The sequence below is a fragment of the Littorina saxatilis genome, linkage group LG11 (assembly GCF_037325665.1).
Source record: "Littorina saxatilis isolate snail1 linkage group LG11, US_GU_Lsax_2.0, whole genome shotgun sequence".
In the NCBI taxonomy this organism is placed as follows: domain Eukaryota; kingdom Metazoa; phylum Mollusca; class Gastropoda; order Littorinimorpha; family Littorinidae; genus Littorina; species Littorina saxatilis.
Window position 1 is genome coordinate 6,019,140 of NC_090255.1, and position 17,364 is coordinate 6,036,503.

Consider the following 17,364-nt stretch of genomic DNA (forward strand, 5'->3'; position numbering starts at 1 on the left):
CCCCCACAACGTGAAGCTGAGCGAGGAGGGGTTGAGAAAGTGATCGAACTGGAGGCCAGAGTCACGTGCGTTGTGAGGTTTGTTGCTGGTGGCGAGGAGGGGTTGAGAAAGTGATCGAACTGGAGGCCAGAGTCACGGGCGTAGTGAGGTTTGTTGCTGGTGGCGCTACAGCCACATCTGTCGTGCTGCTGCTGCAGCAGAACCAGTGAAGTTCGCTGCTGTGTGCAGTGGCTGGCATGCTGCCTCTTCCGTCTTGCTGGTCAAGTTCACGGGCTGTTGGCATGGCAGCAGTAGCAGCAGCTTGTTGTATGCGAGGGAGTGCTTGCTGCGGCTGTCGAGTCCATCTGCTGCTGGCACGTTTGTTGAGTGATAGCAGAGAAGGAAGGGCTGTTGTGGATTAGAGGTGTGGCGGGGTGGAGGAGGATGCACGTAGTGTCATGGAATAGGATGGAGGCTCACTCAATCGTTTTGTTCTGCCACTGTTGTTTCATCACCATGCTGATGTTGGCTACCTATCACTAAGAAGAAGAAAAGAGTAGAAGTTGTTGTTCATCGTGTATAACATGTATAAAACAGTTAAGCTATTTCCCTGGCAATCAGGCAGCCTTCCTGCCCTTCCTCTCCAACTTCTCTGTCTTTTAATGGATGAAAATTAGACACTTTAAGGCATCACATGCTGAGCCTGTGCCATCCATGCTGAGTGTGCCATCTATGCATTTTTTCCATCTCCCCTCCCTCACTCCATCTCTGTTTCATTAACACTCACTCTCCCTCTGTTTCTGTCTTACTCTCTCTCTATCTAACATGCGCACACACACACACACACACACACACACACACACACACACACACACACACACACACATCTCTCTCTCTCGCCTACCCTCTTTTATTTTATAATCTCCCAGTGTCATGCTGCAAACACTATCTCGCCATCACCCCAACCCCACCTGCAACCAATCAACCTATTTTTCTTTACAGGCTCATCAAATATAACTTTGATTGGTAGTAAAAGACAAAAGAACCAACCAATCAACTTATTTTTTCTTCCCAGGCTCATCACATACAACTTTGATTAGTAGTACAAAACAAAAGAAGGATTACATTTTCACTTTATATTTCAAACAAAATATGTTTCTGATTGTTTCAGAACACCACAGTTCACAGCACGATGAAAGCAAGGAGCTGAGAACTTGGCAACATGGAAGATCCATCAGACACCGCCACACCACCGGAAAACACCGCTGTGGAAGATCCATCAGATACCACCACACCACCGGACAACACCGCCATGGAAGATGCTGCCAACACACCACAGTCAGAGGACTCTGTCCCTCCTCATGGGGAAAAGGTGGAAGAGGAAACAAAGAATGACGACACAGCAAAAGACAGTACAGAAGATGCAGAGAAAGACGTTAATGCAGAATCAAAAACTGCAGAAAATGATGTCAAGGGAGACTCAAAAACTGCAGAAAATGATGTCAAGGGAGACTCAAAAACTGCAGAAAATGATGTCAAGGGAGACTCAAAAACTGCAGAAAATGATGTTGAGGGAGACTCAAAAACTGCAGAAAATGATGTCAAGGGAGACTCAAAAACTGCAGAAAATGATGTTGAGGGAGACTCAAAAACTGCAGAAAATGATGTCAAGGGAGACTCAAAAACTGCAGAAAATGATGTCAGTGGAGACTCAAAAGCTTCAGAGAAAGAAGAGCAGATGGAAGTGGACAAAAAGACAGAAGCCTCAAAGGAAGAGCCTGCGACTGAAACCCCGACTCAGCCGGCCAAAAAGGACAAAGAGAAACAGCCATCAACAGAGAAACAGCCATCAACAGAGAAACAGCCATCAACAGAGAAACAGCCGCCAACAAAACACAGCTGCACAAAATGCAAGTACACCACGCGAAACAAGGTCCTCTTTGACAACCACACCTGCGACAATCAGGACGAAGACAACGACATCGAGGAGCAGACCCTCATCACCTTGACCTTGGACAGCACCAAAAAGTATCACTGCAGTGAGTGCGACTTTGCCGCTCAAGGTCACGCCTTCGAGGAGCACCTCATGTGTCACATCATCCTCAGGCCGTACCAGTGCCTCTACTGCTCGCAGTGTTTCGTCAACCGGCGCGAGATCGGACGACACGTAGTGAAGACTCACGTTGGGAAGAAGATGAACTGTGCCCTGAGAGCCTTGAAGAGAGCCCGGGGTCTGATGAAGGCGGCCATAGAAACAGGAACCTACGAGTTCTACGCTCGTGTGGCTGGAAAAGTCCCTCTAGCTAACGACCCCAACAAAGAAAAAGCCAGGATGAAGAGGGAGAAAGGAGAGGCATCAGGGACAGCAATTCAGCAAAAAGAGACGCAAGCTGTGAAATCTGACGCCAGCCCTGGGAAGAAGTCTGATGTCTCGAACCTGTCCAGCGATGATCTCCTTTCACCTGCCAAGTCTGAGATAACAAAGCCGCCAGAGAATGGTAAAGAACTTGCCAAGCCCTCTGCAGAAGACGCCAAAGATGAAGCTGAACCCAAAGACAAGCCTCAAGATACCAAAGACTCTGTAGAATCTGCCAAAGAAGTGTCTGTTGTGAACGGTAGCCATGCTGAAGCAACAGGTGACGAAAAGACGTCCGAACTTGCTGATACAGAATCTGAAAAGAAGGGAAAAACACATGAAGCAAACACAGAACCAGAGATAGTCGGAGAAACTGAAGTTTCAGGCTCCATGGATTCCTCCGCTAAGGGTTCATCTGATGAAGTGGAGCCACCAAAATCTGACGAACAGAAAGAAAATGAACCTGAGGCAGAGAAGATTGAAGAGAAAACCAGTGGCAAGGAAAATAGAGATGCTACAAGCATGCAACTTTCAGAAGCTCAAGCTACTGAAAACAAAACAGCAGATGTGAGCCAAGTCGAAAATTCTGCAGCTGGCAATGAAGAGAAAATGGAAACTGAAGATGCTGAAGAAAAGATGGACACGGGGGAATCTGAGAAGCAAGAGGAAGAAGCTGAGACCAGTAAACTGGACGACTCCGCAGAAGCTGTCAGTGACGCTGAAAAGCGCAAAGAATCGGATTTTCACGACTCCAACTTTGACCAAAGCGAGGAAGAGGAGAGCAGCGTGGGATTGAAAATCGTAGCCGCCTTCTCCCTGCACAATGATGACACTAAAGACGCGGACAGCAACGACTCCGAGACTATCCGTCACAACCCAATTAACGATGTCACAAAATACGCAGCCAGCAACGACTCCGAGACTATCCGTCACAACCCAATTAACGATGACACAAAAGACGCAGCCAGCAATGACTCTCAGACTATCCGTCACAACCCAATTAAACAGAGTGTGAAAGAACCATCACCAGAAACGGAAACAAAGAAGGTAGAAGTGACACCAGAGGGCAGCAGCGTTCCAGCAAGCAGCGCTGAACCTAAGCGTTTCGAGCCGCCCAAAACTCTTGGCCCGCCATCAAAACCTGTCCCATCTTCGTCATTCCTCGGCGTCTCACCGACCTCTGACCCTGTCACCTCACGAGGATTTTCCGTCGGCCAACCCCCTGAGAAGAACTCGTACTTTTTTGTCTGCGGGTTTGGCTGCAGCTTCAGCTGTTTGACGTCGCCTGAGTTCCGCGACCATTTGATGTTGGACCACGCGGGGGAGTGCGCCTTCAGTTGTTTTCACTGCGGGTATCAGTCCCACAGCGAAGACGGGCTGGTCCGGCACATCTCAGCGCACGCTCACACCTACAGCAAGTCGGCCCCGCTCTACATCTGCGGAGCGTCTGCCTGCAAGTTCGGGTCGAATCTGGTGGCGGATTTCATCACGCATCAGTCGTCATGGCACCCGGATCTGACGGCGTTTCACTGTCACGACTGCGACGAGCGTTTTGGCGGTGTGGACGAGCTTCTCAAGCACTTTGAGGCCAACTTCTTGCACATCATCAACTGTCCCCACTGCACTGCTAAGACCACTCAGCGCAGGACTCTGCTTAACCACATCGCTTCCGTCCATCCTGGTAAACCCAAGATGGTGTCGGTGGCTAAGCAGGTCGTTTGTCGTGACCGCAAGCTGAACAACTACACGAGGTTCATGCAGCTTCGCTTCCAGTCCCCCTCGACGGTAGTCTCTTCACCTCCGTCCGCGACCTTGGATGCTTCTCGAGCCAATCAGCAAGCGGGAAGTAGCACCAAGAATAAATCGCTGGTGTCGATCTTGACGGAGCCTATCAAACCTCAAGAACGAGAACTGACCCGGCAAGCCGCGGCTAAAACGCTGACAGGAATCAAGACTGAAGCTGGGGATGAAGAGGATGATTGCTTTGACACAAACTTGGACGACAGTTTCGACGAAGAGGAGTACAACCGTCAAGGCCAAGGGGGAGGAAATATTGCCTACATGGGCAGCAAGCCAGATGACAGAGAAGTCGACAACTTCAAATGCAAGTTCTGCACCTTCATCGCGAGAGACCGCTGTCGGTTGGAAGGTCACGAACGCTGCCACGGCCTCCCCCCGTCCCGAAAGTCTCGCTTCAAGTGCATGTACTGCCCTCAGGGGTTCAACAACGAGCACAAGTTCAACTCTCACGTCAGCTGCCACCCCGGCCTCATCAAGTTTAGCCTGTACTGCTGCAAGCGGTGCGAGTTCGATTCCAACCAACGCCACATCATCGTGAAACACGTCCGCAGCACGCGGGACCAGGCGCACATGAGCTACGGGTCCAACGAGGACGACATGTTCGACATTCTCAACAAAACCATGGAGAGCAGAGTCCTCGAGTGCACTCAGTGCAGCTACATGACCCGCCACCGCAAGCACTTGGTGCATCACATCAAGCGAGAACACTCCAGCCCGAGAAAGACGGGAATTACGGTCGACTGCGACATCGTGGAGAAATACCCCAGCCAGTCTCTCGGAGCCAATAGAAACAAGGCGCTAGAGCTGGCGATGAGTCACGACCATGCGGCTCCGCTTCCCATCGGGGATGACGGCAACGTCAGAGAGAACCAGGCGCGTCGTTTCAAGTGTCCGATTTGCCAGTACCTCGTTCCCAGAGCGGCTGACCTCAAAGCCCACGTCAAGCGCCACTCGGAGATAGGGGAGATCACTCTGGTGATGTTCCGCTGCAAGTACTGCAGCGCCGCCTCGACGGCAAGGGAGATTATCTACGGGCACTTGATGGAGAAGCACCTGGGGAAACAGATCGCGCTGGTAAAGAGGATCGTGACAATCGACACCCGGGGCGCCGACAACGGCTACGCTGTGACCTCTGTGGAGGATGAAGAAGACGGACAGATGGAGACACAGAGCTTTCCCACCATGCCCAGCACCTCGGGAACCGCAGACAAGATGGTGCTCCTCATTCCGGACTCTGCGGGCGAGACTTTCCAGTCGCTGATGCAGTGTCCGTGCTGTGCCTTCGGCTCCTATGCTCGCAAGACCATCATTCTCCACGTCTCCAACCACCACCCAGAGGTCAACATCATGGGTCGTCGTCAAGACAACGAGGTCTACCCGCTAGAGACAACGTACTCTAATCCTGCTGCTGGTGCTGCAGCTTCTTCTACACGCATCACGCTGGGCGAGGCTCTGAAAGGCGAGATCTTGATCGTCCCGGACAGCCAGCAATTTGAGGAGCCCGTGCTGTGTCCCAAGTGCGATTACGCCACAATCCACAGACGCAATATCGTCCAGCATTTGGAACAGAACCACCCAGGCGTGTCCGTCATGGGTCGCAACGACTACCCGACCTTTGAGGGCAAGGGCAAGGACGCGGTGCAGGCCAATGCGACGGGGAAAGATGGCATGGTCATCATCGGCAGCGGCAGTCTGGACGAGAAAATTCGCTGTCTTTACGAGAACTACGGCGATCGCATGAAGTGCATGATCTGTCAGATGGAGCGTCCCAAGAAGTTCTTCATCCATGTCCACATCCTGCGGCACCTCAATATCCTGCTGTGGGGCTGCCAGTACTGCTCCCACTGCGGGCTCCAGAAGTACAAGATGATGGACCACATCAAGAAAGTCCACCCCGGCCGCGCGTTCTGCATCAGGTACATCCCCGTCAATGTCGAGGAAAAGGTCAACGAGTATCTCCAGAATGCTTCCGCTATCCGGGCACGCAGGTCCGGTGAGGAGGGTGACATCACCTCTCCGTCAAAGAGTCCCGGCTCCTGGCAGTCGGTGGGTTCCGATACGGACTTGAACTCGATGCGAATGAAGTACAAAGCCTCGCAGGACAAGCTGAGTAGTTGTACCATCGGGAGTGAAGATCTGGACATGAAGCTCGCCTGCCTGTATTCTATCGGCAAGGATAGCAAGTATCACTGTGTGGTGTGCGCTCAGGAGTTCCAGCGAAAGTTTGCCGTGCACAGACACATTGTACAGGCTCACCTCAAGGTCAACCTCATCGGCTGCGGCTACTGTGACCTTGAAGGCGTCGAACGACACATCATGATGGACCACATTATCGAAACCCACAAGTCGGCTCCGATCAGCATGCGCAACTTAGCGCAGAATCTGGAGAACAAGGTCGCAGAGTTCCTCAGCAGGATGACCTTGGACGCTGATGACGCCCTTGAACTTCCAGCTGGTGACCTTGGCCTGGATGATGAAGACCTCAACTTCAAGCTGCCGGAACCTCCCCAGCTCCCTTCCATGCTCCCCCCACTGGAGTCCCCTACTCGTGTCACTCCTCCACGTACACCCTCCCCCTCCACCTCCTCCTCCACCCACAAGAACCAGCTCAACCCCAAGCTGTTGCTGCTGGGCAGAGACACCCTCCACAAGCACCTCGGCTGTCTGATCGACGAGAGCTCAGGAGGGCTGAGGTGTGTGGTGTGTAACTGGGATTTTCCAAGGAAGTACGCCGCCCATCGACACATCCTCATGAAGCATCTGAAGCTGGGCATCATCGGGTGCCCCTACTGCTCGTTCGAGGGCGTGGAGCGGTACCAGGTCTTCACCCACATCAGGGAGGAGCACAAGGACTCCGAGCTCAGCCTGCACTACCTCAACGTCGACCTTGACGCTATCGTCGCCAAGTTCATGAAGAATCTCGCCAACGGCACCGTCAACCTCAATGACAGAACCCCCCCGCCATGGAGCATGAAGAAAGTGCCCAAGAAGGAGGCAGTGTCTGACGATGAGAGTGAGGCCGGGCCTTCGACATCTTCCGGAAGTTCTCATGGACTGGTGGTCGCCATGTTCGGGAAGAAGTCCACGGTGAACGTCAAGGAAGAACCCGTGGACGATGATGACGACACGTACGTCCAAGAACCGTTGGACAGGGAGTTGAATGGAGACAACGAAGACAACAGCATCGACTACGACAGCTACGTGGGGGTCATGGACGAGGAAGACCGCGAGGTTCGTTCCATGTCCTTGCAGTCCGCCAACGGTACCAAGGCCAAGGTCGCGACGGATGTTCAGACCAACATCCGCGTCATCACCATCAAGGAGAAAGGCTTCAAGCGCCACATCTGCGAGAAGTGCAAGTTTACCTCCCTCCACCGGTCCAACATCGTGCGTCATATCTACCGCGTCCATGAGCAGTACCGCGAACAGGAGTGCCCTTCCTGCAACTACAAGACTCTGAGTCGCGTTCTCATCGAGCAGCACATCCGGAATGAACACCCCGGAACACCCTACCCTGGCGGACTCCCCAACCGAGCCGTCAAGCGAAAACCTGACATGAGTCTCGAAGACTTGGAGTACGACTCCATGAAGAAGTGTAAAGCAGCGGCAACGTCCAAGCGGCGTGAAGCCGACATGCCGCTGTTGAACAGCGCCAACACGCAGCTCTATGCGTGCGCCTACTGTAACTTTGAGACCATGACGCACAAGGACATCGTCCAGCACACCCGAGAGAAACACACCCCTGGGGAGATGAAGGAGGAGGATGAGGAGGAGGGAGATGCTGACCAGACTAAGGACGTGGAGATGGGAGAGGAGGAGAGAGAGCAAGAAACTGAGGACACAGAGTTCGAAACCTTGACCAAGACCGTGAAGATGAACCATGTCGATTTATCCAAGGGCGCTGAAGACTCACTGTGGCAGTGCTTCTACTGCAGCTACAAGACGTCCAACGAAGGCGACCTCAAGGTCCACTTTGCGGACACTCACCCCGGCAACGTGTACAGAGCGAAGAAGATCCCAACCTGGCGGTTCGTGTGCCGCAGCTGCCACGTGAAGACCAGAGCACACTCCAAGATGAGATATCACCTGAACCGTCACATCAACTATCGCCCGTACACTTGCACCACCTGCGGGTCGTTCTACCCCTCCCCTGACCAGTGCCGCAAACACTGCCGTGCCAACAACCACAACGAGACTTTCACCTACGTCAAGATCCCGCGCAAGGAGCGGCGCCTGCAGGAACTGCTCAAAGAGTGCCAGGAAATTGCCATGGCGCTGACCAGAAATCCGGAAGAGGCGGAAGCTTTACACCTCTCCCCCTCCCTCTCCCAACCCATCCCCTCCAAGCGCAAAGCCAAGAAATCGTTCTCGTCGACCTCGCACCCCGTCCCCCCGCCGGCCAAGAGGGGGCGGAATTACGAATACGATGCCCCCTACGCGCCAAGAGGAGGTAACTCTCAGCGGGATGAGAAGCAGCGCGAGGAGGACATGCAGATGGTGTGCGCATGTTGCGAGTTCACGGCGCAGAACGTGTGCGATGTGTGGCTGCATTTCATCAAGGATCACGATGCGCAGGAGTTCCGATGGATGGACGCCAACACCGGACACATCTGTACCGAGACTGGCGAGATTACTAATGCTAAGGTGAGTCAGAGGATTAAGATCTTTATATTTTGTAGTCTTTTACTTTTAGAATGTGTGCATAACAGTTTTGGTAAATTGAATAATTTTCTTGGAGTCAGTAACAAGACACAATAAACACATCTCTTAGATTTTGACCCCCACCTGGTGCACTTACCTTGATCGTGGTGTGGGGGCTTGCGTGCCTTGACAACCTCCGGAGCTATGTCGGCGGGGACCTCGTGTCCCTGGTAGGTCCAACCATGCCGAACAGATCCGCGTGAGGTAGAGGCCAGACTAAAATGTGTACCCTGGTCCTCCAGGTTGGGGGTTCAGCTTAGGGCCAACAACTCTAACTGGTAAAACTGAGTGAGTTACAGAAACAGCGACAAAGGAAACGCTGCCCTACACGCCACCAGGCGTGAAAGGCAGTAAGTAAGTAAGTTAGATTTTGAAGTACATGTACCGGTAACCTCTTCAGAAAGCCAGAAAATAATGTTTAAAAGCCAAACATCCAACAGTTTCAGCAAAAACCTGTTTCAGCTCGGTGCCATGCCTGGAATATGGCAGTTTTAATATTGTATCTTTAGAATGGCTTAGTTTTTAGCACTGAATTGGATGTAGTCTTCAACATGTCAGATTTTTCTGTGGTTTAAGCTATATTTTGGTTCTAGGCTTATGCCAAACAAACTTCAAGCAGTCTGATCAGTCTCTTTTTTGTGTGTGGTGGGGGTTAGGCCAACACCAAAAAATAGTCTGTTTACGGTAACATAGGCAAACAAAAATAGGGTCGGTAGGTCGGGATTTTTTTTCCATTTTTTTTTCTAAAAAAAAACATTTTTAAGTTATTTTGCCAATAAACTAATTTTTTTTTTTCCCCCAAATGCCAAAAAAAAGTCTAGGGTCTCGTGAAAAAATAGGGTCTGTCGGGATACCGTAAACAGACTATTTTTTTTGGGGGGGGGGGGGGGGGGGGCCTTAGATAAAGGGGGAGTCTTAAATCGTGGGGTCTTATAAGGTGGGTCCCACTGTAAATGATGACCATGTTGTCCCTTTGTTTCCAGGATATCCCCCCTGACCTGGAGGCCCCCCCAGGCCCCGGCTACTCCACCATGAGTAACCGCTTGCTGAGCTGCCACCACTGCGAGTTCACCACCTCCACCGTGCAGGCCGTCAAGTCTCACCTGAGGAGACACCTGCCCAAGCGCTTCCTCTGCCCCTACTGCAGTCTGCGCTGCAGTCGCAGGTGAGCGAGGATTTGGTGTGGGGAGGGGTGGTGTAGGTGGGTGTGTCGTGTGGTTGGGTGCGTGCTTGCATGTGTGTGTGTGTGTGTGTATGTGTGTACAGGGTTGGATCTAGGGGAGTTTCCTGGATTCCGAAAGGTGTGAGTGTGTGACAGAGAGAGAGAGAGAGAGAGAGAGAGAGAGAGAGAGAGAGAGAGGGGGAGGGGGAGGGGGAGGGAGGGGGGGAGGGAGGGAGGGAGAGGGGAGAGGGCGGGAGGGAGAGAGGAGAGGGAGGGAGGGAAAGGGAGGGAGAGAGGGAGGGAGAGAAGGAGAGAGAGAGAGGGAGAATGGGGGAGCAAAAGAACAGAATAAGCATCAATGTCATTTATACTTCAGCGCCACACAGCAATTGGATTGTGTGTGTGTGAGTGTGTGTGTGTGTGTGTGTGTGTGTGTGTGGTGACATAATTGTTATGCTTTTTCACAGAGACACCATCACGCAGCATGTGCGCTGCGGTCACAAGGGCAGAGAACTCTGGACGATTTACTTCCAGGTGCCAGAAGGGTTCGTCCCCGACGCTGAGGAAGCAGAGACCACCACAGAACTGGCCGAACCCCAGGTCACTTTTCAGGTGAGGCTCTAGTTTTGTTGGGTTTTTTGTTTTTGGTTTACCTAAATTTCCCAGCCCATCAAACCAGGAACGTTAAAAATATTATTTTCAATTCACTTTTTTTGTTTTTTTGTTGACACTATGAAAATTCTACCTGATCAAAAAACAATAGTAATACAATCAAAAATGACAAAAAAGCAACAAAAACCACAGAGGCTCTATTGTTTGGTCTGAGGGGAAGGGAATGTGCTGTTTAGCAGTTTTGAAATGTCATTACCTGTGAAGTACTTTGGGTCAAAGGAATGGAGTGATTTAAATATGCTGTTTATATGCCTTTGTCGTCCTATCAGCATAAAACAAAGCCTTTGATGATGATCATTGAGAATGATAATGATAATGACAGCTTACATATCGTCAACTACAGGAATCTATGCTTTTCGCATAGAATAAAAACATACTATTTGAACATCAAATACAAATACATTCTAGCAAAATAATGTGAGTCACTTGTTAATTTCAATGCCTGTTATTTTCTCAGGTGCCAGGAGATTGGTTCCGCACAACTCTCACTACTAATGTCTTCCGTATTTAGAGCGCTTATGTCCCTTTGTTTCTTTAAAACTTTTGATGGTCTCAGCTGATACAAGAGCATGGCACTTGACAGGGTTATACCCCATGCACTGAAAAGAAAAATAGTTTCTGTTGAGGGAAACCAAAGTACAGCTCAGCTGTGCAAGGGAAGCAACTGTGACTAAAGGATCTTCTCTGATTTGTCTCAGTGTATGACGCATGGCTTCCACCTCAAATGCTTGTGTCTAAACCTTAGTCAGTGGAAGCTCTGTTTTGTTTGTTTGTTTGTTTGTTTGTTCACACTTTTCAAAAGAGATCTTGCAGTGTTAATGATGACTGTCATAGTAACCCCCCGCTGGTTAGGGGGGAGAATTTACCCGATGCTCCCCAGCATGTCGTAAGAGGCGACTAACGGATTCTGTTTCTCCTTTTACCCTGGTTAAGTGTTTCTTGTATGGAATATAGTCAATGTTTGTAAAGATTTTAGTCAAGCAGTATGTAAGAAATGTTAAGTCCTTTGTACTGGAAACTTGCATTCTCCCAGTAAGGTCATATATTGTACTACGTTGCAAGCCCCTGGAGCAAATTTTTGATTAGTGCTTTTGTGAACAAGAAACAATTAACAAGTGGCTCTATCCCATCTCCCCCCCTTTCCCCGTCGCGATATAACCTTCGTGGTTGAAAACGACGTTAAACACCAAATAAAGAAAGAAAGTGTTATAGTACAGTGGAACCTTTCCTTTAGACACCCCAATGTAAGACTTCCTCCTTTTTAAGACTTTGCTTTTTCACATTTTCTGTTCATAACCGCTGTAAATTTAACCCTGTTTTTAAGACTTCTTCCTTTTTCAGACCTGATTTTTTTAAAGATTTTTTTTTATTGATTGCTTGCTTGTTTCTTTTTTGATACTTTTCAAACGAGATCTGGCAGTATTACTGTAGTGAGAAGCTGGCAGTGTTACTGTAGTGAGAAGCTGGCAGTGTTACTGTAGTGAGAAGCTGGCAGTGTTACTGTAGTGAGAAGCTGGCAGTGTTACTGTAGTGAGAAGCTGGCAGTGTTACTGTAGTGAGAAGCTGGCAGTGTTACTGTAGTGAGAAGCTGGCAGTGTTACTGTAGTGAGAAGCTGGCAGTGTTACTGTAGTGAGAAGCTGGCAGTGTTACTGTAGTGACAAGCTGAGAAAGGAAATCAGAGTTGGATTTTTCTCTTTTCCAGTCATTGGTCTTTGTCTTTTTTTTCCTCGCAAATGTATGAATTGAACATGCATTTCATCATAAAAAATTTTAAATCCAAATATTATGGATGAATTGAACATGCATTTCATCATAAAAAATTCTAAATCCGAATATTATGGATGAATTGAACATGCGTTTCATCATAAAAAATTCTAAATCCGAATATTATGTATGAATTGAACATGCATTTCATCATAAAAAATTCTAAATCCGAATATTATGGATATGTTCGGATATCTAAAAACACGTTATGTACAGGGATCAAAAAAGTACTGGGAATGGGACAATATCAAATGCACAAATGCACTTGTAAAATGTCACATTCCTCAATACAAAAAAAGACTAAGAAGTGGTGTGCAAATGTTCAAAGATACAATTAATAGGGCTTTAATTATTTATGTATCTGTATATTTAATTATTTATTTATTTATTTATTTATGTATTTATTCATTCATTCATTCATTCATTCATTCATTCCATTCCATTATTTCATTATTTCATTATTTATTTTACAGACACAGGAAAGTATTGAAGAAGCAGCCCCAGCCGCAGCAAAAGCCCCTGTGTCAGCCCTAGAGCGGATAAAGTGCGGCAACTGTGACATGCGACTTGAAAGTGTGGCGTCAGTCTATGAACATCATACCCAGGACCACCCGGAGATGGAGTTTATGTGGGTGAATTCCTCTAATGGGTACACCTGTACCCAGACAGGAGAGGTGAGTTGAGAATGCAAAGTTAGTTTTGTGTTGTCTCCTGCATCATTGCAGGGAACCCATACAATGAAGATTTCATTTTGTACTCTGGAGTGTCTAAAATACGATTAAGGTTGGTGGGAGAAAAAAAATATGACAACAAATATTTCTAGACTTCTTGCATGATTGTTGCAATGACTACAGAAGGCTACCAGCTTAGAACTCGATTGTTGCAATGACTACAGAAGGCTACCAGCTTAGAACTCGATTGTTGCAATGACTACAGAAGGCTACCAGCTTAGAACTCGATTGTTGCAATGACTACAGAAGGCTACCAGCTTAGAACTCGATTGTTGCAATGACTACAGAAGGCTACCAGCTTAGAACTCGATTGTTGCAATGACTACAGAAGGCTACCAGCTTAGAACTCGATTGATGCAATGACTACAGAAGGCTACCAGCTTAGAACTCGATTGTTGCAATGACTTCAGAAGGCTACCAGCTTAGAACTCGATTGTTGCAATGACTACAGAAGGCTACCAGCTTAGAACTCGATTGTTGCAATGACTACAGAAGGCTACCAGCTTAGAACTCGATTGTTGCAATGACTACAGAAGGCTACCAGCTTAGAACTCGATTGTTGCAATGACTACAGAAGGCTACCAGCTTAGAACTCCCTTCTGTTTAAGACCTGATTTGTTTAGGTCTTGAAATGGTAGTTTCACTGTAAATGAGTTGGGAAGAACAGCAGCTATCACACCCTCATTTTTAATTTTTTTACAAATATCTTTAGATGTGTCCAGCAAATCCTTGTGGGGTGGGGGGAGAGGGAGGGGGGAGAGGGGTAGGAGAGAGGGGGGTGACAGGGAGAGAGAGAGGGGTAGGAGAGAGGGAGAGAGAGAGGGGGGAGAGGGAGAGAGAAAGGGGTAGGGGAGAGGGTAGGAGAGAGGGGAGAGAGAGAGGGGGGGAGAGGGAGAGAGAGAGGGGGGAGAGAGAGAGGGGTAGGAGTGAGAGGGAGAGAGAGGAGGGAGAGAGAGAGGGGAGAGAGAGAGAAGGAGAGAGAGAGGGGGGAGAGGGAGAGAGAGAAGGGAGAGAGGGGTAGAAGAGAGGGAGAGAGTGAGGGGTAGGAGAGAGTGAGGGGTAGGAGAGAGGGAGAGAGAGAGGGGGGGAGAGGGAGAGAGAGAGGGGTGGGAGAGGGAGAGAGAGAGGGGTAGGAGAGAGAGGGATAGGAGAGAGGGAGAGACTGGACGAAGAGGAGAGTGAAGACTGCACACAAAACCAATAATGTAGAAAAGGAAAAGGGAGCATTGAAGTAAGCACCTTTGGGAATAAACCGGTCCTTACTCTTGGCTATAAACTGCGTGAGACTGTCCCCTGGCATAATTATTACATTTCAAACACGTGTTTTATACAACCTCATTTTTTTACTCACCAGGTGATGGATGCCAGAGAGCAGTCCCCGCACCTCTTCTCACAAGACGGCTTCACCGTGGAGACCAACAGCGGCAACGTGCCGACCTTCGCCTGCAAGTTCTGCTCCTTCACCTCGGCCTTCGTCCAGGCCATCAAGTCGCACATGAAGAGTCACTTGCCGCACGGCTTCATGTGTCCCTACTGCTGCATGTGCACCAACAGCAAGTAAGTGTGTTGTGATTACAGACCTGTTTACCCTTACGATTTTGGCGTAATTTATTACGATTTTCTGAAAAAAATACGCCATTCCGCTATCCGTGTCAAGACTACGATTTTCATAAATTAAAAAAATGTAAAAAAAAATTTTTTAATTTTTTTTTTTTTTTTTTTTAATCTATTCACATGTTTGGCATTGTTTTTTTCAATGGCAAAATGGGGTGAAAAAGCACAGGACTGACCAGAGATCATGTCTGTCTGATGAGACGCTGGAGAGCCTTATTCTAGTGGTGAAGTCTCGCCCTCACTCATTCGGCAAGCGAAAGTACAGTAGAGAAGCGCTTGACACACTGAAAAAGGCCTACTACGAGCAAAAGAAAAAGAATCAGTGATGCATGTGCTTTTGATGTGATCTTCTTTGAAATTATGATGACTACAAAAACTGACTGATGTGTATGATTGCGTTTCGCAGACACAGTTGTCATGTGCGTTGTAATTGGCGACGAATGCTGGATGATTACTATTTTTGTGCCAGGATTACTATTTTTGGGGCTGAGCATTACTCCAAAACACTTATGGGGGTAAACAGGTCTGTGATTATCTTAGGTCACAAGTTTTGCCTTGTGTGTTGTGGCATGCGTTTACGTCATTGTTTAGCGTTTGAAGGTTCAGGTTCGGAACTTAGATGTCCGCTTTTACTTGATTCCGTGACACACCTCAATATGCACATGCATGCATGCATATACACACGGACGCATGCACACACATGTACACACACACGCACAGATGCATGCCAGCACACATGCAAACACACACACTTTTTTTTTAGCTTGACGAGTTGTGTTACACGTGTACATCACAGCAAAAAAACTGACTGCTTTAATGAACTGTGATCCTTTTTTTTCCCTCCGCCAGAGAAAAGATGACGTCACACCAATGCTGACACTTCTAAAAGCTTCTTATTATTTTTGCTTGAGGGGTTCGATTACACACAAAAATCTGCTTTATTTACTTCTTTTTACATTTAGTCAAGTTTTGACTAAATGTTTTAACGTAGAGGGGGGAATCGAGACGAGGGTGTGGTGTATGTGTGTGTGTGCGTGCGTGTGTGTAGAGCGATTCAGACCAAACTACTGGACCGATCTTTATGACATTTGACATGAAAGTTCCTGGGATTGATATCCCGGAACATTTTTTTCTTTTTTTTGATAAATGTCTTTGATGACGTCATATCCGGCTTTTCGTGAAAGTTGAGGCGGCACTGTCACGCTCTCATTTTTCAACCAAATTGGTTGAAATTTTGGTCAAGTAAAACGATTCAAATTTACGTTCATCTTATTCTCCATCATTTGCTGATTGCAAAAACATATAAATATGTTATATTTGGATTAAAAACAAGCTCTGAAAATTAAATATAAAAAAAATTATTATCAAAATTAAATTGTCCAAATCAATTTAAAAACACTTTCATCTTATTCCTTGTCGGTTCCTGATTCCAAAAACATATAGATATGATATGTTTGGATTAAAAACACGCTCAGAAAGTTAAAACAAAGAGAGGTACACAAAAGCGTGCTATCCTTCTTAGCGCAACTACTACCCCGCTCTTCTTGTCAATTTCACTGCCTTTGCCATGAGCGGTGGACTGACGATGCTACGAGTATACGGTCTTGCTGAAAAATGGCATTGCGTTCAGTTTCATTCTGTGAGTTCGACAGCTACTTGACTAAATGTTGTATTTTCGCCTTACGCGACTTGTTTATTCATGGGCTGAAAATCCCATAGCTTTCACGTGCATGACCATCTTTACCCGGCCATTTAGGCAGCCATACGCCGCTTTCGGGGGACCTTCTTTACTGAACTGTAATCTGTTTTCCCTCCACCAGAGAAAAGATGATGTCGCACCAGTCATGCACGCACCGAGAACAGGAACCTTGGGTGCTTCACCTGAGAATGCCGACCGACTCCTCCTCTTCATCATCTTCAGCGGCGGCGTCATCAACAGCGGAGAAAAGTAAGGATCGCCCCATCCTTGTGTGCTAAGCATCCTTTCATCCCTAGTGCTTGGTGGAGACAGTAAGTTTGTGGCGCTGCACAGCACAGCCCCCCCTACCCTCCCTCTCCCTCCCTCCGTAGCTTTCTCTATCCTTCTAACCTGGTGCCACTCTCGCGCACTCTGGAACCAGGGTTTGAAAGTTCAGATTTTGGGAGAGAACATATAAATGTTAACCAATCCAACACTGCTGTTGGCTCCAATTGGCTTGATAACTTCCTTGTGCACTTCAGCCCTGCTGTCATATAAAAATGCTGAAGAAACAAAATACCCATGAACAAAACACACACAAAAAGCCCCCCCTAGGATAATTATGGTTTGAACAGAACGTGAAGAGAGAAGATAGTTTTTCACCATTTATCAGCATGGCCTTCAACATTATTTTTTAGCAAACAACTTTGATGTGGATAATGTTTTTAACAGCAGTAAATTGAAAGCTGAAACATAAATGTCAGTTATTAAGTAGCCTGGTTCCAGCGTGCAGAGAATATATGATTTTTTTTAGAGAAAAAAACTCTTGCCAGGATTGCATGGGATGTGAAAGAGTGAGTACCTTTGCTTTTTCTTGGACAACAACAACACATGATTCGTGTAAAT

The 17,364-nt window shown here is 48.0% G+C and overlaps 1 protein-coding gene across 2 annotated transcripts in view; it reads left to right on the forward strand.

Annotated features, from left to right (window-relative positions):
• The window catches only part of LOC138979609 (uncharacterized), a 42,587-nt gene that overhangs the window by 18,269 nt on the left and 6,954 nt on the right, over nucleotides 1-17,364 (forward strand). Inside the window, exons 2-7 of one of the 2 annotated variants that reach the window (XM_070352320.1) lie at nucleotides 1,151-8,779; nucleotides 9,820-10,001; nucleotides 10,466-10,610; nucleotides 12,909-13,109; nucleotides 14,521-14,723; nucleotides 16,601-16,790. In XM_070352320.1, coding sequence (XP_070208421.1) covers nucleotides 1,202-8,779; nucleotides 9,820-10,001; nucleotides 10,466-10,610; nucleotides 12,909-13,109; nucleotides 14,521-14,723; nucleotides 16,601-16,757 — 8,466 coding nt within the window. In that variant the 5' untranslated portion in view covers nucleotides 1,151-1,201 and the 3' untranslated portion in view covers nucleotides 16,758-16,790. The remainder of the gene's footprint in view (nucleotides 1-1,150; nucleotides 8,780-9,819; nucleotides 10,002-10,465; nucleotides 10,611-12,908; nucleotides 13,110-14,520; nucleotides 14,724-16,600; nucleotides 16,791-17,364) is intronic. The other variant, XM_070352319.1, reaches the window with a different exon arrangement.